Source organism: Vicia villosa, unplaced genomic scaffold (assembly GCF_029867415.1).
Source record: "Vicia villosa cultivar HV-30 ecotype Madison, WI unplaced genomic scaffold, Vvil1.0 ctg.000334F_1_1_3, whole genome shotgun sequence".
NCBI classification, from domain to species: domain Eukaryota; kingdom Viridiplantae; phylum Streptophyta; class Magnoliopsida; order Fabales; family Fabaceae; genus Vicia; species Vicia villosa.
In genome coordinates, this window is record NW_026705150.1 from 264,456 (window position 1) to 288,730 (window position 24,275).

A 24,275-nucleotide genomic window follows, 5' to 3' on the forward strand; every position below is an offset into this window, starting at 1 on the left:
ACATTTTAATAAAAATGTTTATTTCTTAACTCAACAATAACTTTCATAATTTTATTAATATTGTTAACAATCTTAAAATTATATGATATTTTATAATTAATTGATTTAATTTTACTACAAACGCATGTAAATAGGTACGAGTATGGGTATTGAGGTACTTATAGAATATGAGTATGAACATTGGTGTCCACGTGGGTATGAACTATTTGCCATTTTTCAAATCGCGGACATAGAAACGAGTATTATAGTATCATGTCCAAATCTTATCTATTAATATTCTTATTACCTGCTCTTCCTAACAATCAAGAAAGACTTCCTAACAATCAAGAAAGACAGAACCCCGATAACTAACATGTGAAAATATAAAAATAATTTATAAAATAAACACTGAGACATTATCTAGAGGAATTCTTGCATAGAAACAACCATAAGTTATATTCTTAGATACAATCAATAAGAAGTAAGATAAATTTTAATTTATTTTAATTTTAATTTTATTTTGATTCATAGGGTATGTTAAGATAGAGGAGCCACATGATAGTTACCATGCTACTCCATGCATACAATCAACCTAACTGTTTTTCAGTTTTTCAGTTAGTTAGGTTGTTACATTCAGTTATAGCATAGTGTTGTATATATAGAATGCAAACTCAGCTTGTAAAGTTTATGATGATGAGTAATAAACACTCTATCTTCTTTCTCTCTTCTTCTTCTTTATACTTCTCATTATAGAGAAAGCTTGAAGCTTAACATGGTATCATCGACCTTTTCTTGATTCCGCTGCTTTTGTTTACTCATCTCATCATTGCGTGCTTCTTCTTCTCCATTCTTTTTCTCTCCTTGTTCTTCATTTCTGCGACATGTCTGAAGCAATCTCTGCAGATTCTACTCCCAGCATCCATGGCGTCCACATTCATGGAACTGCTTCATTCAAAGCTAGGAATAAGGGTTATCAAACCGATACCCTTAACCCCTATTTCATGCATCCGAACGAAAATCCTGCATTAATCCTCGTTACTCCATTGTTATCACCCAACAATTATCATTCTTGGTCAAGATCTATGACCATGGCTTTGCGTTCCAAGAAAAAGCTTCATTTTATCAATGGTGTCTTGCCTCGGCCAATGGATGAAGATGTTAACTATCTTGCATGGGATAGATGCAACACAATGATCATGTCTTGGCTTCACAATTCTGTTGAATCTGAAATTGCACAAAGTATCTTATGGATGGAAACTGCAGAAGAGATATGGAATGAACTCAAAGCACGATTTTATCAAGGAGATGTATTTCGCATTTCTGACATTCAAGAAGAGATCTACAATTTGAAGCAAGGTGATGCTTCTATTTCCTTACTTTACGAAACTCAAGAAGCTATGGCAAGAATTGGACAATTTTCGTCCAACTCCTGAGTGTTTATGTGATTCCACTTGCCTAGCCATTACCAAGATTCGAGCTTACCATGATGGTGATCAAGTCATACGGTTTCTTAAAGGATTGAATGAACAATATTCAGCTGTTAGATATCAGATTATGCTCATGGAGCCTCTTCCAAATTTGTGTAGAGTCTACTCATTACTTGTTCAGCAAGAAAGACAGGATGCCATCTCCATTGATGAGTCTAAACTCCTAGCTTGCCCTAATGCCAGTTCCACTGCCAACAACACACACCAAAATTCATCTGCCAGCACCAGTTCTAGAGGCAGAGGTAGAGGTGATAGGTCTTATGGTGGTAGAGGAAGAGGATCCAGAATTTGCACTCACTGTGGCATGACTAACCACACAGTTGATACATGCTTCAAAAAGCATGGCTACCCACCTCATTGGAAATAAGAAAGCTCCATCAATATGGCACATTCTGAATCTCATGATGCAAGTCAGCTTGAGCCACATGGAGACAAGGATTCTACATAGGCTAGTTTAACCTTCACTCCTGCTCAACACAAAGCTTTATTGGCTTTGTTACAAGGATCATCTATGTCTCAAGTTAATCACTTGACAACTGAGTCATCCATCAGTGCAGGTATCACTTGCAACATTCATAGCCCTGATTTATTCATTCTTGATACAGGTGCCACAGATCATGTTTGCCATAATAGAGAGTTTTTTCAATGCCTCAAAAGAATAGAGCCAATTACAGTCAAACTGCCTAATGGAGCCTTAGTCACAACATCATACTCTGGCACTATTGTATTTGATCAATTTCTTCAACTCATTGATGTCCTTTATATGCCTGATTTTTCATTCAACTTGATATCAGTCCCAAAACTTACAAAATTCTCTCATTGTCAATTGATGTTTAATGATAATGACTGCTTGATACAGGATATGCATTCCAAGAGGAGGATTGGCACAGCTAGCATGAGTGGTGGATTATACATCTTGGATTCCCCCACAGTCTCTTTACATAAATCACCATCCATCCCCTCTATCAATTCAATACAGCATAAAAATCAAGACAAAGCTTCTCAACTTTGGCATTTGAGACTTGGTCATCCCTCCAACATTACACTGATCCATCTAAACAAGTCATTCCCTTTTATACAGCCTATTCACAAATCGGTCCCTTGTGATGTATGTTTCCTTGCCAAACAAAGAAGACTGCCATTTACTCCTAGTTCTCACACTTCAAATTCCATTTTTGATTTAGTCCATATGGATATTTGGGGACCCTTGTCCACACCATCAATGATGGGTTATAGATATTTTCTTACTATAGTTGATGATAAAAGTAGATTTACTTGGCTGTTTCTTATGAAGCTTAAATCTGAAGCTTCCTCTCTTGTAAAATCATTTGTATCAATGATCAAAACACAGTTTAATTCATCCATAAAATGCATTAGGTCTGATAATGGCTGTGAATTTGTCTTGCATGATTTTTACAAACAAACTGGCATTTTGCATCAGACATCATGTGTTGGTACCCCTCAACAAAATGGCATTGTTGAGAGGAAACACCAACACATCCTTGGGATAACTCGAGCTCTCCTATTTCAGTCTCAGCTAGATCACATATTTTGGGCACATGCTGTTGGTCATGCAGTTCATATCATAAATAGGCTACCTTCTGCTTACTTACATCACAAGTCACCCTACCAAATACTGTATGACACCTTACCTGATTTTACCACACTCAAGGTGTTTGGTTCTTTATGCTTTGCTTCTACTCTATCTGCAAATAGAAAGAAGCTGGATCCTAGGTCTAGAAAGTGCCTCTATTTACAAATCTGGCATTAAGGGTCACACTCTCTTTGATCTACAAAACAAAGAAATTTTGTGTTCCGGGATGTTATTTTCTTTGAACACATATTCCCTTATCAATCTGCATCACATTCCACATGCCTTGATGAATTCAACAAATTGTTTGATCAACCTTCTTCTTCAAGTCAAGGTCTACCATCCTCAAATATCCCTGATCCAATCACCTCCCATAATACTGATTCTCTATCTCTACCCAACTCCACAGCCCATGATCATCCCACTTCAGATTCCTTACTACCCAAGCAATCCAAAAGACAACCAAAGCCTCCTTCTTATCTCCAAGATTATCATTGTCATCTCCTAAGTACAATCCCCACCTCTGAAGGTACTGTTGCCAATTCTCCTAAGAAATGTAAGTATCCTCTTTCTTCAGTCTTATCCTATGATGATCTATCATTGACACATAAGAATTATGCTGTTCTTTTATCTGCCATCACTGAACCTAATTCTTATGAATCTTCCATTACTGATCCTAATTGGAAAGATGCTATTGAAACTGAACTGCATGCATTATCCTCTACCAATACTTGGACTCTTGTGCCTTTACCACCTCACAAGAAATTTATTGGTTGTAAGTGGGTTTTCAAACTCAAACTGCATGCCAATGGCACAGTTGAGAGGTACAAAGCCTGTTTGGTGGCAAAGGGCTTCACACAAACTGAAGGCTTGGATTACATGGATACTTTTCAGTCCTGTGGTAAAAATGACCACCATTAGAATGCTCATGGCTATTGCTGCTATTAATAATTGGCCCTTGTTTCAACTAGATGTCAACACAGCATTCCTCCATGGTGATCTCAATGAAGAGGTTTATATGAAGCCTCCCCCAGGTCTTTCCATCCCTACTCCTGATTTGATGTGCAAGCTTCAAAGATCCTTATATGGTTTAAAGCAAGCCAGTCGCCAATGGAATAATAAACTCACTGATACTCTCCTTGGAAGCAAATTTATCCAGTCCAAAGATGATTATTCACTCTTCACCAAGACTTCACTATCTGGTTTCACCGTGGTCTTAGTGTATGTAGATGATTTAGTTCTTGGTGGCACTGATCCTGCAGAGATCACACAACTCAAATGCTTGCTCCATAAGAAGTTTAGCATCAAAGATCTAGGAGTCCTCAAATATTTTTTAGGCTTTGAGGTTGCCAGAACTGTCCAAGGCATCTCTCTATGTCAGAGGAAATACACCCTAGATTTGATTAATGATGCGGGATTACTTGGTGCCAAACCTTGCAATACCCCTATGCAGCCTCACTTGCAACTTCACTCAACACTAGGAGTACCTATATCAGACCCTACTGCATACAGAAGACTCATAGGTCGACTCCTATACCTCACTCATTCTAGGCCCGATATTGCTTATGCGGTAAGCAAACTCAGCCAATTCCTGAATGCTCCAACTGATCAACATATGCTGGCAGGCTTACACATTCTACGTTTCCTCAAAAATAACCCTGGCCAAGGTTTATTCTTCAGTGCCTCTAGCACTCTTTGTCTCACAGGTTTTTCTGACTCTGACTGGGGAGCTTGCCCGGATTCAAGAAGATCGACTACAGGATTCTGCTTCTTCCTGGGAAAATCTCTCATTAGTTGGAAAAGTAAGAAACAATTGGTGGTGTCTCGATCATCCTCAGAGGCTGAGTATCGTGCCTTAGCACAAGCCACTTGCGAAGGCATTTGGCTCGTTTCTCTCCTTGCTGACTTCAATATTCCATATCAACTTCCTTTCACCCTTTATTGTGACAACAAATAAGCCATGCATATAGCTGCTAATCCAGTGTTTCATGAAAGAACTAAGCATATTGAGATTGATTGCCATGTTGTGCGTGACAAAGTCCTCGCAGGAACAGTTCACCTCATGCCAATATCTTCAAAAGAACAAGTTGCTGACATTCTTACTAAGTCTTTGCATCCGGGTCCTTTCATCAATCTTCAGTCCAAGCTTGGAATGATTGATATTCACTGCAGCTTAAGGGGGGCTGTTAAGATAGAGGAGCCACGTGATAGTTACCATGCTACTCCATGCATACAATCAACCTAACTGTTTTTCAGTTTTTCAGTTAGTTAGGTTGTTAGATTCAGTTATAGCATAGTATTGTATATATAGAATGCAAACTCAGCTTGTAGAGTTTATGATGATGAGTAATAAACATTCTATCTTCTCTCCCTCTTCTTCTTCTTTATACTTCTCATTATAGAGAAAACTTGAAGCTTAACAGGGTAGTTGTGATTATGAAGGAGAGAAAAAAAATTATATTTATTTTTAATTAATTAAAAGTTTTTGATTTCGTTATGTTTAAAAGAATTTTTTATGTATGTATCTAATTAAAAAATTTCCCACTATTTAATATACTTGAGGGGTGCATATGCCGGAAAAAGAAAGTCACAATATTCTTGTTTCTCTATGGACCTAAAAATATTTTTGACAGAGAAAATTTTAAGATCTCTGTGAAACACTTTTATCAAATAATATTTTCTTAATTATTTGTGATTTTTTTACAATCTGACATATTTCACCCACTCCAGATTCTGTTTAATTATTCAAATTAGAACCAATGAAACTTGATCCAATCTGTCGAATAGATTCCTAATTTTTTGTTGTTAATGATAGAATGGTTTTTCAATTAAGGGTTAATACCTATTTTGCCCCCTGCCATATAGGCGTCATTTGAAAAACCCCCCTGCAAAAAAAAAAAGTTGCAAGAATTCCCCTAACATTTAAAGATTCTCTCATTTTAAACCTTCGTCAGATCCAGTCATCCAAAATGCTTACGTGGCATGTATTTTTTTTATTTTTTAGTTGTTTCTAATGACGTGGATGCCCAGGTGGCTTTTTATTTTAATTTATCATTATTTATAATGCCACGTATGCAATTTATATTATATTAATTTTTGTTTGATATATTAAAACCTTTTAAAGTAAGCAAAATATGTTGGAAGTGGGAGTTGAACCCACTCCCTTCCATAGGAATTCCTTGCGCCTAACCACTAGGCTAGACATATTATTTTGTTAATCAATTACTTTGGATGATATATATTATTAACGTTATTAAATTAATTTGAATGATATATAAGTAATACTATATAAATACTATATAAGTATATATTGAACATAAACTATATAAGTATAAATGTTAACGTTAAATTAATTTACTATATATATACTATTGAACATAAACGTTAACGTTAAATTAATACTATATATATACTATATAAGTATTTTGTTATTCAAATACTTTGAATGATATATACTATATATATACTATTCAAATTAATTTATTTTACTGTTAATGTTATTAATTAATATTTGTTTATATTAATTTAATTTAGTTTATATTTTCTAATTAATATTAGTTTAATTTAATTTAACGTTTATGATTATTTAATTTAATTTATTTAATATTATTTTACTATTAACATTATATTTAAGTTAATTAATTTAATTTATATTAACGTTATATTTAAACAATTTATATTAATATTTATATTTAATTTAATTTACTATTAACGTTATTAATTAATATTAAAAAAATAGCAACAGTAAAATATAAACTAAAATAGTAATAATTATAACAAAAATATAACGTTATTGTTTAAATTAATATAAAATGTTAAAATTAAATTAATTAACTTAAATATAGCGTTAATAGTAAAATAATGTTAAATTAAATTAAACTAATATTAATTAGAAAATATAAACTAAATTAAATTAATATAACTAGTATATAATTAGTTGTATATAATTATTAAATGCAAATAATAAGTTGAATACTATAAGAATAATTAAATGTAAACATATATCAGCTTTGAACTTGCAGCCTAGTGGTTAGGTACTGCATCTTGTAGTGGTTAGGTACTGCATCTTGTAGTGGTTAGGTACTGCAGCTTATTCAGAATTTATAGAGACTTATTAAAATAAGTATTTATAAATAAAATTAAATAACTTGTTTTTTTAACAAAATAAATCATATTTAAATTGTTTTTATAAATATTATAAATTATTGAGTTGGTCCCAAACAACAATGCTTAAAGAAAGCACCCGATCACAATTAAATTGGCCTCAAACTTCTAGCCAATTCATCTATGCCTCATGAATATTTGGGAGAAGTAGCCAATTCATCTATGCCTCATGAATATTTGGGAGAAGCCTTCAAGAATGCATTCTTCAAACTTAACTATTTATAATTAAAAATAAAATAATAAGTTAACTATTTTTTTTCTTTAACTTTCTTTTTTTACAATTTTATTTTTTCTCCCTCTCAAACTTTACCATCAGTATTTTAAAAATTAAATCGGTCATTAAAATGACGAAAATACTGTATCACTGATTTATTAGTTGAACTATCTGATCACTGGTCGAACTGTATTATTAAACTTGACTAAATTAAATAATTCAGTCAAATAAAATAATATCTACAGCAAAATTATATAGTTAATAAACCCGTCAAACCATATGACTTAGCTCTAAAAAAATCACGAGAAAATTTAAAATATTAAAATATTAAAATTTATTCTTTAAATTTAAATTTTAAATATAGTTATCACACACAACAAAATAGTACAAAATACAAAATAATGTAATACAATATTGCAATGTCTAATAAATTTAATTCCAATGAAAAAAATTGTTCTAAATAAGTTTTGCACAACGTCTATTTATATTTTTATTTTAATTTTTTTAAAAGATTATCAAAACGATGTCATTTTGTCTGAGAAAAAAAGTAAGCATTTAAACGTTCAGTTTTTGAAAACGGCAGATTTTCCATTTTTTACCAGTTTTGACCGCCAATTTTTGAAAACTATCGATTTTTTGGTTTTTACCGGACATGACCGCTAGTTTAAATTGTCTACTTTTTCTTATAATTTAAGTCATACTTTCATGTTTAGCCACACCGATATATAATGTCTGGATCCGCCCCTACACACGACCACAATTAAATTGGCCTCAAACTTCTAGCCAATTCAGCTATGCCTCATGAATATTTGGGAAAAGCCTTCAAGAATGCAGTCTTCATCATAAACAAGTTACTTACTTTTATTTTTAATCATTCATCTCCTATGCTAACTCTATTTCATAAAGACCCTGATTGTGTTGCCTTTAAAATTTTTGGTTGTGTGTGCTATCCATACATTTTAGACCATACATTAAGTATAAATTTGACTTTAAATTTGAACAATGTGTCTTCTTAGGGTAAAATCCTAATCATAAAGGATACATTTGTTTATTTAAACGTGACAAAATATATAATTTTAGACATGTCAAATTTGATGAAAATGTTTTTCTCTTTTAAGACTTTTAGATACTCGATCGAAATCTAGTATTATCGAAGGTAGTTTTTTGGTTCGACTATTCGACAGGAATTTAGCATGTCGTGGAAATGTGTTCACATGTTCTAGTCGAGGTATGCTAGGATTGTTAGCATGTCGAATTGTGTCTGTTTGTTATGTCCAATTGTTTAAGTTAACTTGTTTTCTAAGTTAGTTTGTTTTCTAAGTTAATTTGTTTTCTAAGTTAGCTTGTGTAATGGATCTTTGTGTAAAAGCCCATTAGTTTAATGTGTTAGTTTCATTATAAATAGCATACTAGTCTCTCATCATTGCATGCTTCAAATCCTAATTAGGGTGAGATAGATTATTTGTTATACTGTAACACTTGTAGTCTTGTTTCAAAGAGAAAGTAAAGAATATAACCAATTTTATTGTGTTCTTCTTGTTTCCCTCTTTCCTATCCTTGTGGGTTTTCTTTACAAAAACGAAACCTATTATACTTTGTTCTTGACATTGATTTCACAACAAATTGGTGCGGTGGGCATGGAGAAGAATGTCGTCAACAAAGTATGAGATTGAAAACTTATTGGAGTGAACGATTTCAGTTTGTGGCACTTGAAGATGAAAGTCCTACTGGTTCAGCAGGGTTGTTTAGAAGGTGCATGAAGAAAGGTGGTTTTTTCCCTTGATGTTATAGAGTTTGTTCTAAGGTGGAGATTTATGATATATTGGATCAAACTCTAGTATTATCGAAGGGTAGCTTCTTGGTTCGATAATTCGACAGGAAATTAGCAGGCTATCGAAGTCTGTTAACACGTTGTAGTCCAAGTATGCTAGGATTGTAAGCATGTCGAATTAGGCTTGTTTGTCATGCCAAATTGTTTAAGTTAGCTTGTATAATGGGTCTGTGTGTAAAAGCACATTACTTTAGTGTGTTAGTTTTATTATAAATATCATACCAGTCTCTCAACATTGCATACTACAAATCCTAATTAGGGTGAGAGAGGTTACTTGTTATTATGTAACACTTGTAATCTTGTTTCAAAGAGAAAGTAAAGATTAACAGTTTATAACCAATTTTATTGTGTTCTTCTTGCTTCCTTCTTTCCTACCCATGTGGGTTTTCTTTACAAGAAAAGAAACCTATAATACTTTGTTCTTGGCATTGATTTCACAACAAAGACAATCCTAACTTGCACTATTAGAAACCTCATATGTCGGGTCAGATTGATGTGCATAAGGTATATCCTTATGCACGGTGCATAAGTCTCGTACGAGTAATATTTAAATAGTTCCGAATAACATTTTAGTTAGAAACGAGTAATAATATCACAATCCATGAATAATATATGAATTATTTGTACACATCTATTAATTATGAGTAATTATTAATTATGAGTAATGAGTACACTATTCTGAGTAATATTTACACCATTATGAGTAATATCGAATTTTAACTATTTTGAGTAATATATTCATTGTTCTGAGTAATATTTATACTATTTTGAATAATCTGTATATTATTTTGAGTAATAAATATAATATTTTGAGTAATATAAACACTATTTGAGTATTTATGCATCGTGCATAAGGATATACCTTATGCACATCAGCACATCCCTCATATGTCTATCAATATTCACTTAATGCTGACTACATTCATACTACTCCTAACATATTATGCCAAAATAAAATAAATCTTATTGTCACTAATAATAATGTTTCCACTTTGCATGACACAACACACAATGAGAACATATCTAAAGCATCAAGTACTGATCATAACCAAACCGATGTTGTTGATTAATCAAATTCACTAAGAATTTAAAGCCCTATAAAAGAATACGCTAATTTATTATCACTATAGATCACTCTCAACCACCTCACACTAAAGCTACCACTTAACTTGTCAATTCCAATAATTTTGGCCAATCTAATATCAATGTTGTTAGGCATTGCATTATTAATGATCACAATACAAGCACAAGAGGAAGACATGAAATCTTTAAACCTAAAATATATATTACTTTTCTACAAACAATCTATCTCTTGAGCCAAAACTGTGAAAGTCAGTTATCAGCACAATAATATGGAAGAAATTAAGTCAGGGAAGAATAATATGTATCTCTCATCCACAATAAAACTTAACACTTTTTCCCTCCTCCACCAAATTGCAACATTATTGGCTACAAATGGGTCTTTATGATAATATATAATCATGATGGATCAATCTCAAAATAAAAAGTCATATTTGTTGCAAAGGGCTTCCATAAACAAGAAGGGCTAGATTTTTCAAAAAATGTCAGTCATGTCATCCAACCAACAACAATAAATTTAATTCTCACTATATTTATTTCAAAAAACTTCCCAATAAAAAAAATAGACATACAAAATGCCTTTCTAAATGGTGACCTCGATGAATCCATATTTATGGCTCAAGCTTCTAGCTTTATTAATGGCTCAACAGACACTTTGGTTTATAAATTTCAAAAATGAATCTTGGGTTTGAAATAAGTCCCCCGTGATTTGTTTCATAAACTCCACTCTTTTATCACAAAAAAAGGATTTGAGTTTACCAAAAGTCATATTTCCTTGTTCCCTAAGGTAACTCATGATGGTTTGATATGGTGTCTGAACAATCTAGAAGGAGTTTGAATAAAATACTCTCTTTTAGAAGATTTTGAAATCATAGTTTAATTTGGAAGTAAAATCGTTAAAAAAATTGTGAGGAGTAGTATCTTCGTGTAACATTATGTAAAAGCGTAGTTGATTAGTTTAATGAGGAAGTAAAATCGCTAAAAGAATGAACTTGATGATTGAATTTATGAAGAATACTTGATGTAATCTTGATCAAGCCCTCATTCTAAGGAAACAAATTTTGAATTATTCTTCCAATCAAATCCAAATTCTCACATGAAATGGAAGCTTGATCCAATATCCTCTTCTTCCCTATATCACTCGCCAGACTCCCATTCTCTAGCTTCCCCCACTCTAAACTTTTGAACTTAAGCGAGAGAATGAAAGTGGAAATATAAGAAGAAGGAGTAGCTTTATTTTGATTCATATAGTATCTTGGGGGAGTTACCACTTTTTTACACTTCTCTAATAAAAAATTCTAACCATTTCCCCTTATTTTAAATTAAGGGATTATAGCTAGATTAGAATAATTAATCTCCATTAGTTAGACATCATCATACTAATTCATACCAAGTTTAAATAGGGTTATTATATTACCCCTCGGTTTTTGTTCCATTAAGAAGAAAGTTGTAATGGTCAATCGTCCAATCCTCAACAAAAGTATTTTTTATTTCAAAACTATAAAGTGTCCGCCATATACCTCTCAGTTTTTGTAAATATTTGAGGGAAAAAGAAATTATTTACGTCGGTTTGATATAATAACCGAGGGGTATAACCTATTTATTCATTTATAATTTGTTTTAAATTTCAATTTGACTGACCTGTATTTTTATTTACACTTAAACTAAATTTGTTTTGATAGAATCATAAAATTTTATTTTATACAAATCATAATTAAATATACACTGAATATTAAATTACATTATTTACAAAACTAAATGTACACATATCCAAAATGGTACACCAAGAGAACCTATACATATTTGAAAACATATCCAAAATGGTACACCAAAAGAACCTATACATATTTGAAAACAGAACCATATAATGCTTACAAAACCTATATGATATTTGGGATACATAAAACTTCTACCATTAGAACCTATACATATTTGAACCTATAATGACGAAACCTCTATACAATGCTTACAACAACTAAGAAAAAATAGTGTTGTTGAGATTCATACAAAGATAGGAAGACACCGATCCAACGTGATCGGATGTCATTTATATTTTTGGTGGAAATGGTGTTCGGTCGCTAAACGCATATGATTTGAACAAAATTTAAATCATGATAAGCTAACAATAACAATATTAACTGAAAAAATATAAATAAATTACATGTATATGAATACAGCTAATACCTTATCATATCAATAAGGTTGTGAAATTTCGATTACTTTGTCTGTTTTTACATATAATGGATTTGCCTAAAATGTTGCACTATTTTCTTTTACTCTTTCTAGGACCGAGTCTGATATTAGAAAGTTTAGGAGTAAGATTACTTACCAACCCAATTTTTTTTTTGCTTTTTCATTGGAACTGTTCTTGTTTGTATATATTTATTATATATTTTAGCAAATTTGCACTTTGTAGTTGCATCACAACTACTTATTTACGTGGGAGCTATTAGCATTTTAATCATATTTGTTGTAATTTTAATCCATGAATAAATAATGCCACCAGCGACAATATTTAATATATGTTTTATAACATGGTATCCACACAAATGGCTTCCAGGTTATTTTCGCGTCTACAGATGATTTTCATATAATTTATTCGTAGTTAAATAATTTTTGCAATTACGATTACGTCCAACCAATCATCTCCCTTCAACATCTCCAAAATAAAACTCTCATGGAGTATATATTCTTGTTCTAATTCATATTTTAATATAATCTAAAAGCAGTGGCGGATCCAGAACAATATTTAAGTGGGGAAAAAAAACTATCAATGATAAAACAATTTTGATTTAATAAAATAAATACACTTCTACAAATTAAAATTACTTTTTATGTATTTTTATTTTGTGAATGAATTATTTAATATAACTAATATAGAATAATATCACTTTGACAAAAAAATTAATATCTCTTTTTATATGTAAATAAAATACAAATTTTTTTATATATATAATTCAACTAATCTACAACTTTTGTACCATAATCAAAATTAAAATTCAAAAAGAATTCTATTTTTTATTGAAAAAATTTCACTCTCCCCTATTGACTATAGACTTTTGTAATAAAATCTTTGAATATTATTTTTAATTTTAGAATGATAGCATGATATTTTATTCTTGTTTATGAAGTAAATAAAAAAATTCACAAAATCACAAAATCACAATTCAACAATTTATTTTTTAATAATCTAAACTATTGTGCTAATAATATTTTTTATTTAAAACAAGCTCATAACAAAATATTACTAAAATCATAGCATATTAAAATTTTTTAACACCTCTCTGAAATTTCTCAACTATATTTTTAAAAATAATATAGAATAAATAATCAAATTCATTTGTAGAAATAACATACTTATAATAATAAAGAATTTTTTGTTTTAATGAAAATAATAATACTATAGAGAAATATGGTTCAAAAAATATATGTAATAGATTGTGAGGTTTGTAACTGAAATGAGTGGAAACAACTTCTTTTATTTTAAAATTGAAATAAAGTTTAAATGATATATTTTTATATAAGTTAGTAACAATGATTATTATTCTTGTGGGGGCAAGAGCCCTCAAACTCCATAACATAGATCCGCCCCTGTCTCAAAGATACCCTGCATCTCCTCAATCGCAATTAATAGTTTTTGCATGTTATCTAGTTGATGTAATGTGGTGTCAATATTATGTTGTGGAGCATAACAACTACCTTTCATGCTTTCACCATTCATAACAAATTTTTCAGCTACTTTCTAACTTATTTGAATTAGGGTGGATGAGTACACCAAATGATTTCAATTGCTGCATAATAAAAACTACTGCAACACAGTATATAAATTTAAATACACAACAATAACAACAACATACAATACAAAAATTTTAAACTAGACTTATACTTACCTCAATAACATCGCGGGTATACTTCTCCCGCATATGATTGGTCAACCTCTTCTGAAACAACCTCTCCCATTTCTCCAGATGTACCCAATCATGTTCCTCTTGAGTCACTCTCTCCCGCGCCTCTTTAGTCCACTTATCTCGCTCAAATTCTAATACTTCTTGTAATTTCTCCCCACCATTTGATCAACTATCTCTTCAATTTCTTTCTTACATATTACTTTGTTACTTTTTTGCAATGGTCCGAAAGATAACTTCAAACTGATGCCTCTTTCAAGACCACAGACACACCCACCATCAGGGTCGGTCCTGGCATTTTTGAAGCCCAGGACAAATAATAATTTTTTTTTTAAAAAAATGATCTATTTAAATTGTAAATCATATCAACAAAATTAAATTTAGTTATTTATCTGTATAATTAACATAAAAAAATGTCATATTATAATTAATATTTGGTTTGGTAGCAGGGTCGTCTTAAAAAATTTAAAAGCTATGTTCTAATTTTAAAAGTTGGTGTTTGATAATATATATTTATTAAGTTTATTAATTTAATTCTTATTCAAAAATCTTTTAAATCTATTAATTTACTTATATATATATATATATATATATATATATATATATATATATATATATAATCATAATAATGTAGTTAAAAATTATATTAATATTAAAAATAATACTAATATTAATAAAGTTTTAATAAAATTATAAGTAACATGGTTGTTTAACACACGACCCATGATTTAATTTTAATATTAAAAATATTATAAAATATGACAGTTTTTTAAAACAATTGTAAAAAACGTAAATTTGCTTGTCCCAGGGTTAGAACACACGACCTACTAGCATATCCAGGCGTAGACAACCGCTGCACATAAATTATATATAAATAATTTATTTATATTTTTTAAGCCCAAATTCAAAAAATATGAGGCCCCCATTTTTTATGAGGTCCTAGGTGGTGGGCCTGCTTGCCCTGGCCCAGGACTGGCCCTTCCCACCATGCTCCTCTGTTCTAGTTGCTTCTACCAAGATGTCATAACATTCTCGTGGAACAAAGATACTATCTTTGGATTTTTCAACCAGTAAATCCTATAACACATATAAATTTTCATCTTTACCAAATTGAAATAACTTAAATAATTAATGTTGAAAAAAGTATATACTTACAATCATTTTCGCAATTTCGCGTGTATCCTCTAATGTGAACTCGCCTCCTGGTATTTGATGCGCCCTCTTCCATTTCTCATGGCGTAATGATGGAGATTGGCTGCGATTAGGGCTTCTAAAAGGATCTCCCCTCTCTTGTTCTCTTTGTTATCTTTTTTCCTGAATCATTATCTTTTCCATTTTATCATATCCTCCATGAGATAATCTATGTGGATAGATATTTAATGCTCTATTCTCCTTTTCTTTTTGGCTCTTAGCCAAGAATTCAGGAGTGGTGCGAGACTTGACAAACTCCTTCCAAACGCCCTTACAAATAAATGAATACATCACATATGAAGGATCTAATTTGTTCTTTGGGTTTGTAATATAATCACTTGTGAGTTGTGTCTTAAAGCCCATACGACGTTCACCAGCATGTCCAATCCATTTCTTTCTCAAACATATAAACATCTAGAACGATAAACATTTCCTACATTTACATAATACATATGATATTAGTATTAAACCAAAAAAAATGGTTATCTATACTTGTAAAAAAAAGTTATAAAATTTATAATAAATTTCGCACATCGATCCATAATTTATCTTTCAAATCATCTTCAACATTGTGTCAATTATATATTAAACCGTTGACTTTGCTACCTTGTAATAATACGTAACCCATAAAGTTATCAGCATGTTCACCATAAGCCTTACTAGATCTTTAACAAAAATCAACCGGGAAGCGAACACCGGTTTCGCGAGCTTTTGACACCTTAGTCATTATCGTGACACCTCTAGTTTTTATTTGACTTTTGTACTAGCAAAGATGTTGGTTGAATCACTCATCTTTGTGTAAACTTCCTAAGAACATACATCCAACATATCCTTAAACTAATGCATATCCTTAAACTAATACTACTAATGAAAACCAACATTTTAAGATATTTGCTAAGGCACCTAATACATATGAATTATACTATACTCATAGTACATTTTCTAAGAACATACATTTAACATTTTCAGTGGTCAGTACGTAACACCATCTTCTCGAACCAACACTATTTAAGAAAAACAACATTTTTATCAAACTAACAATAGATAAAGTGAGTTACGTACCGAAAACGTGATAACAAAGGTTCTTTAGGTTGGAAGAAATGATGTTCGAGTTATTGTTGGAAGATGAAATTTGAGTTTTGATGAAAATGAAATCGCTTATGATATTTTAAGAGAATAAAATGTGGAGTGTTGATAGGTAAATAAAAAGTTATAGTCCAGTTCTGTGAAGTGTTCATGCAAAAGAACTTACACGTCGGGTATAGTGGATAACTGTGGGAATAGATTAATTTAAAAATAAAATAAAATATAAAAGCATCATGTTCTGGGAGTTGCATGCAAATGATATTAACTCTTGGTTGGGCAAAGTAACCGAGGGACAATACAAATTAAAAATAAAATAAAATAGGGACATTTGAAAATATTAATTACGTAATTTAAAATAAATAAAACAGGAGAAAAGAGAAATACGTCAACTGAGAAAATGTAATGCTTAGTTCCTAAGACAATTGAAAAATAAATAAAAAAACAAAAAATACAGTAATAAGGATTCGAATTGATGTCCCCGATAGATCTATTCCCTCAATTTTTCTCTTAAGTGACGAAATAAGTTGTATATATATATTTTTAAAATTAATCATGTCACTTTCAGAACATACATATTGATTATTTGTTAGACGAGGTGAAAGCTTTGTCGTGTAATATATTATTTATTTATTATAGTGTCAACTGTTTTGTTTTAGAGGTGTTGTGGTTCAGTCACTGTTTTGTACAATTTTGAAGAGTGTCGAGAAATACTTTAAAAAGAGCAATTAGTCCACGAATCGACTCGATAATTTTTTCTCGGATAATTTTTTTTAAAATCATAAAAAACACTATTCAAACTAAACAATTTTAAACCGAAGGAATTTCAATTAAACTTCATTGTAATTTGCACTTATGTGGAGCATGTTGTACCACTTTGTATTTTTGGTTACATTCACCTCTTGATTTTCTAATTTTTGACTAAGCATTGTTGTATCGGGTTGAGTATCCCTTGTACTCTATTTAATAAACTTTGCTTATTCAAAAAAAAAACTCTTGCAAATGTTATTGAAAATAATAATCATTTATTTTTTAATAGAAAATAACCTTGAATGATTTGCTGTCCAATGATATCTACCATCATCACTTGATGAACCAACGTTGACCATAAAACAAACCACTTCATCACTCTTTTTTCTGTGCACTTTACGACTATATATATACACAACACAACCACTTCTCCAAACTACAATCAATTTAAATACACCCTTCATTCCTTAACCATATCAACAACAAAAAATGGGTATTGAAAATGGAAATTTCACTGTGAGTATAACAAATGAAGAAGTGGTAGCAGCAGCGTTACCATTTCATGAACATTCCCTCCCACTCTCTAATCTTGACTTACTTCTACCTAAAGTAGATGTTGGAGTTTTCTTTTGTTACAAGAATCCCATGTTGTCGTCGACATCGATAACATTAATAACTTTTGAATCTATGGTTGTGTCTCTCAAAAAGGCATTGGCTAAGGTTTTGGTATCTTACTATGTTTTTGCAGGTGAAGTTGTGTCCAACTCTTTGGGGGAACCTGAGCTTCTTTGTAATAATCGTGGGGTTGATTTTGTTGAAGCTGTGGCTGATATTGAGCTGAAATGTCTCAACTTTTATAATCCTGATGAATCTGTTGAGGGAAAGCTGGTTCCAAAGAAGAAGCATGGCGTGTTCGTTATACAGGTATATTAGTTTTTAATTCATATTCAGCTCATTTAGTTCATAAATCTAATTTAACGATTTAATTTTTGAATCGAATTTTAAATTATTTTTTGAGTTAGTTTGTTCATTATCAATCCTACCGTTAACATATCAAAGGATTTTTTTATTAATGTTAAATTTTATAAATACTATAAAATAATAATTTTTAATTCAACAATAAATTTTATTATATAAATATGTTATAAAATTTATTTTATATTACGAGACATAGATGTGTGATTTGTTTTTTATATATATTCTTTTTATTTTGGCCATAGAATTTTGGGATGAATGGATTCATTTTGTCACTATAGTACTGACACAAAACATCAACAAGTACAAACTTTAATAAATAGCTATTCCACGTGAATCGTATTACAATAACATTTCCCGTATTAAAAGATAATAATTTAACTTTTGTTGAGAATCAAGTACGAGGAAGAAGTCTCACATTGATTAAAAAAAAAAATTATATATTTTATAAGTGACAGAACCGATATAACTATCACTTAAAAATTGTAGTTGGATAAATAATGTGTCTCTCAATAAAATATGTCATAAACTTTAAAAAAAAATTCCCTAATGCCCTCGGAATAAATACATCACCATCGTGACATTATTTTTTATCGCTTGTCATGTTAGATAAGTAGTTGACAAGTTATTGAAAATAATAAATTTAAAGATTTTTCATCTTTTAATTTCTAAACCACATCTTTAATGATGTGGAAAACAAAATAACACGACAGATATTTATTTGTTCTCTTCTTTTTTATAAGCAAATGTTTGCCATCAAACCCTGAACCAAGTTGGTAATATTTATTCACAAATGTTAATCTATATGAATTCAACTGAAAGTTGAGTTAAATAAAAATTTCTTATATATTATTTTATAATATATTAATATAAATAAATTATTTATATTCATAAATCAATATCTTTAAAAAATTTATTTTATATTGAAAAGATAATAAATAATTATATTAGATGCTCTATATACAAAAAATCGTTGGATATTAAAAAACTAATTTATTTTAAAAATATTTAACAAAAAAATTAATTACTAACTAATTTTTATATTCTTTTATATTTCATGTAGATAAATATTATATTTATTATTTTATATTCTATTATATTTTATGTATATAGATATTATATTTATTATTTAAAAATTGTTTTCTTAAACGGGAGGCCAATTATCCATTCAACCTCAACTATTAGCCCAACATTTTGCTGTTATTGTTGTAAGTATTAGGGCAACCTCTTGCTTAATTGACTCTAGTGTTAAAAGATTCTTTAGAAGTGATGATGAATATTATAATTGAAATATATAGTGATAATTTATAGATTAAATTAATAATTTTTTTTATAAATTAATAATTTTTATTCATTAAAAAAATTGTTACAGAGCTAATCACATGGTTCATCCACAATCATATACCTAAACAAACACACGTTTATGCTGCCATCATTGTCTTGTTTAGTACATCATAATATTTTGTTCTGGCTTAACACTTTTTGTAGCAGTTTTGTCTTGGTTTTTGGATGTATTGCTTTAGTATTTTAGTTTTGGTTGCATCGTTATTTTGGATTCATGTGTACTGTCTTAGCACATCTTGTACTCTTAATTTAATTTCTACTTTTTGGCTTTTAAAAAAGAAACAAAAAGTACATCATAACTTTTTCCAAAGAATATTTTATTTAAGGATAGATTTAGTTCAAATATTACTTTTTATGTTTAATTAGATATGGCCCTCTAATTTACATAATTTATAGAATTACTCGCCATGATATAAATTCAAATAATTTTAATCTTCTTCTATCATTTTTAGACTTAAAATTAATAATATGTTCATTTATATATAAAATGTTATTTGTGAAACTTAAACGAATTATTATCATATATATATATATATATATATATATATATATATATATATATATATATATATATATATATATATATATATATATATATATATATATATATATATATATATATATATATATATATATATATATATATATATATATAAACACTTGAGACATATAAAATAAAATTTTTAAATTACACTTTAAAAAAAATGTGAGTGAGGGTAAATTTATTTGAAGAACTTTAAATAGAAAAAATATAAAGTAAACATCATTAAGAAATGGACACGCTAATAATTTTTAATGTTAAAATATTAAAATATAAATAAATATAATTTAATTTAAGGATTAATTCTGTGAATAAGATAAAATATGTCAAAACTGTAATCAAGTATAATTATTATCATGGGTGAATTCAAAAAATATTATTATAGTAATAATTTTTATACTTAGTTATTATTTGAAAAAGTTAAATTTATGCTATTACTAATTTATTTTACGTTCATATTATTTTGATTCTTTGTAGTTTTTTATTTTTATGATGGTCCTTTTTGAAAAAAAGTATTTTTAAATAATTTTTATATTAATTTTTTTTAATTTATTTTTTATTAGTTAAAAAATAGTTTTGATATCCCATAATATAAATGCACATTATCAAAATCATATTTTTTGTAATAAAGTATTTATCTTTAAAATAATTTAAAATTTAAGTGATTGTTTAAATTTTTGATATTCAAAAGAAATTATAGCAAAGTGACGAAATTCATAAAATAATTTTTTATAATAATTATTTGAACAAAATTTTTACTGGAAGCTTTGTTTAAAAATATTTTAAAAAATTCAACAAAATATTTAATACAGAAAATTTTTATTATAAAAAAATGAACTTTAATCACCAAATATTTGTAGTCAATTTTTGACATATTAAAAGAAAAAAATGTATACAAAAAAATGTTGCTAAATGAAATAAAAAAAAACAATTTGATGTCTTAAAAACTAAATTAAAACATTATTGAGACAAAATATAAATGACTAAAAATGCATGTCATGGGTCGATATGCACTCTTTTGAAGTTAGTAAATGAAATTCACTGTATTAACCAAATCTTTCATTTATTTTATGCAGGCAACCTCATTGAAGTGTGGTGGGATAGTAGTGGCATGCACATTTGATCATCGCATAGCAGATGCTTATTCAACAAACATGTTTTTAGTTTCATGGGCCGAGATGGCCCATCCCACAAAGCCCATGAAGCCCACAACCATAACAACAACTAACAAACCATGTTTTCGCCGCTCCCTCCTCAGCCCTCGTGGTTATCCAACTTCCATCCACCATTCCATCAACGACATGTACATTCCCATTTCCAAACTCCCTCCTCCTTCATCCACCACTACCAAACCATTACTCAGTCGTATATACTATGTCACTGGAGAGAATCTCTACCGCTTGCAAAAACTCGCTGGTGCGACTTGCAATGGTAGTAATTATAATACCAAGCCTACAAAGCTTGAGTCTTTCTCTGCCTACTTGTGGAAGTTGATTGCTCATGCAGCTATAAAGGAGGATAGTAAAATGGCCATTGCCAAAATGGGTATAGTGGTTGATGGAAGAAAGAGACTTGAAAATTATAGTATTGGTGAAGAAATGACCAACTATTTTGGAAATGTTCTTTCTATACCTTTTGGTGCAAAACCGATAGAGGAGTTGGTTGATAAACCATTAGGATGGGTGGTTGATGACGTTCGTGAGTTCGTATCTATAGCAACAACAGAGGAGCATTTCTTAGGACTCATTGATTGGGTTGAAATGAATCGACCAATCCCTGGATTGGCTAAGATTTACTGTGGTGGCTCTAAGGAAGGGCCAGCTTTTGTGGTGTCTTCCGGACAAAGATTTCCTGAAGAAAAAATGAACTTCGGGTGGGGGGAAGTTGTGTTTGGATCTTACCATTTTCCTTGGTGTGGTGAAGCTGGTTATGTGATGCCAATGCCAAGCCCTTTAAGGAATGGTGATTGGATTGTGTACATGCACCTTTTGAAACAGCATTTGGAGATCATAGAGTCGAAGGCAGGCCACGTCTTTGTCCCATTAACATGGGATTATCTTAAACAGGGATGAATATCTTATTAGTAATCATGCATGTTGACTTATTGTTTTCATAGTTAAAAGTGTTTACTTAGTACTTTAAATTTGTGTTTAGTCTTGAAATACAATGTCATATCACATATAGTTGTCAAGCTTGTAATATATCATATGCAACAATGTTGATTTCAATGGATATATTTTACTATCTATAATTGATAGTGTTTTGATGATTTGGATGTTCTAAATTTTACTCCCTCCGGTCCTTTTTATAAGGAACACTTTCAAAAAATCACACAGACTAAGGACACTAATTTTTCTTATTAATAATTAGTGGGATACCCATGTTTCCGCACGGGTACCGGCGTGGGATGGACCGTTTACACTATTAACGGATTTGTTATCATAAAATGTAGTCGAAAAAATTATGAGGATGTAATTAATTTGGAAATATATTAAGGTGATAAAAAAATTCTATGGTGTAAGTTAATAAAAAAAATTAATGGAAAAGAGGTAAAATAGAGGTAAAAGATAGTCGAAAAAATTCTAAGATTATAAGAATAATAAAAAAAAAAACATTACATTTGTAAAGTAATTTTGTAAGGTGATCAAAACAAAAACTAAAGACCCACACCCAAAGTTAATAAAAAAAAGAAGTTAAATATTTACACAAATGTTATTAAAATATTCATATGGTGTAAATAAATATTAATTGATAAGAGGTAACATCGGTATATTGGGAATCCAAAACGATGGTAAGTAGAAAAGACCACTATTTGAAAAATAAGAAAAGTGTAGAAGTTCCAACATAAGCTATCACTTTGTAACCCAAAACGTCAAACTTCCTTCAACGAAAACGTTCTCCCTCACCCACACTCCTTCGCCGCTGTGTAATGGAAACTCACCAGAATCGGCAACAACACGAACCTTCCCCCATCGATCATCCTCACTCCCAGTAAGTTTCCAAATGGTTTATCTGTCCAACATTGTTTGAGTCAGTTAGGGCATAATCGGTTTCATCTAAATTTTTTTATGGATTTCTCAACATTTGTTCAAGGATCATCGTCGCAAATCCATACGTTTCTAAGGTGTCATGGATGCTAATTAACATGTGTTTGGAAAATATAGTTAAGGTTAAAGTTATTTTACCCTTTGCATGCATGTGAAATTGTAGTTTCTGTTGTTTATACAAAATTGATTTATGTCACCTAAAGTATTCTCAATGCTCAGAGGAGAAGATGGTTGTCATGAAAACAGAAACTACAGCAAACAAACAAGGAGTGTGACCCTGAGAATGATGCTCGATGAGTTAGCTGCTATCAAGAAAGAGAGAAAGGAGGCAACAAATGAAATAGAGGATACATTGGGGAGAAAGGATCCTGTTCCGGGAAATGTAGTTGGTCCAGATAAGAGTGTTGCTGAGGGAAAAAAAGTACCATGCATCTGTGTATAGAGCAAGTTTACAATCAGTTGCATCCAACAGGTAATAGAGAAGTGTGTTTTATGACAATTTATGTATTTTATAGGGAGTAATCTATAGATTGGCTAAGCCTCTTTGTATTTTCTTATAAATCTGATGTGTGATGTAGAAGTAGAACTTGTAATATGTATATCTGTTGTTTAGAATCATTTGACTAAACTTGTTTTCATACAAAAAGTGTTTCAAATAATATGTTTTATATGATATATCAATATTTTATTTTTTGAGTTGAACACTCATTGGGTAAATCTTTGTTTTAAAGGACAATCCACAGCGATGTCGGAGCTGGTTCATCCAAAAGGCGCAAACAGAAAGAGGTAATACAATCTCCTCAGAAAGGCAAGAAGAAAGCGCAGGACACCGGTGATGTGTTGACCGTGAAGAAAGAACCTGGGGTTACTGCAGAGGAACAACATTGGAGACTCGAGGGTAAGACTGTCATCCCTTCAGATGTGCATGTCGTTCAAGGAGATCATCGTGAAAACATTACGGAAAAAGTAGTTGCCCGAGATAAGAGTGGTGTTGATGGAAAAAAAAGGGTACCATGCATCCGTCTATAGAGAAAGTTTCCAATCAGTTTCACCAAACAGGTAACACATAGAAGTGTTGATGCTATGAGAAATG

At 30.4% G+C, this 24,275-nt stretch overlaps 2 protein-coding genes across 2 annotated transcripts; both read left to right on the top strand.

Annotated features, from left to right (window-relative positions):
* The first annotated feature begins 860 nt into the window (after positions 1 to 860).
* On the top strand, positions 861 to 1,833 carry LOC131626926 (uncharacterized). The gene is made up of 2 exons (XM_058897762.1): positions 861 to 1,335; positions 1,439 to 1,833. Exons 1-2 carry the CDS (start codon positions 861 to 863, stop codon positions 1,831 to 1,833), a joined length of 870 nt encoding a protein of 289 aa, XP_058753745.1.
* A 15,899-nt stretch (positions 1,834 to 17,732) lies between these two features.
* Positions 17,733 to 22,293, top strand: LOC131626921 (coniferyl alcohol acyltransferase-like). Its single transcript, XM_058897757.1, has 2 exons — positions 17,733 to 18,199; positions 21,212 to 22,293. Exons 1-2 carry the CDS (start codon positions 17,765 to 17,767, stop codon positions 22,205 to 22,207), a joined length of 1,431 nt encoding a protein of 476 aa, XP_058753740.1. The 5' UTR covers positions 17,733 to 17,764; the 3' UTR covers positions 22,208 to 22,293.
* Positions 22,294 to 24,275: the final 1,982 nt, after the last annotated feature.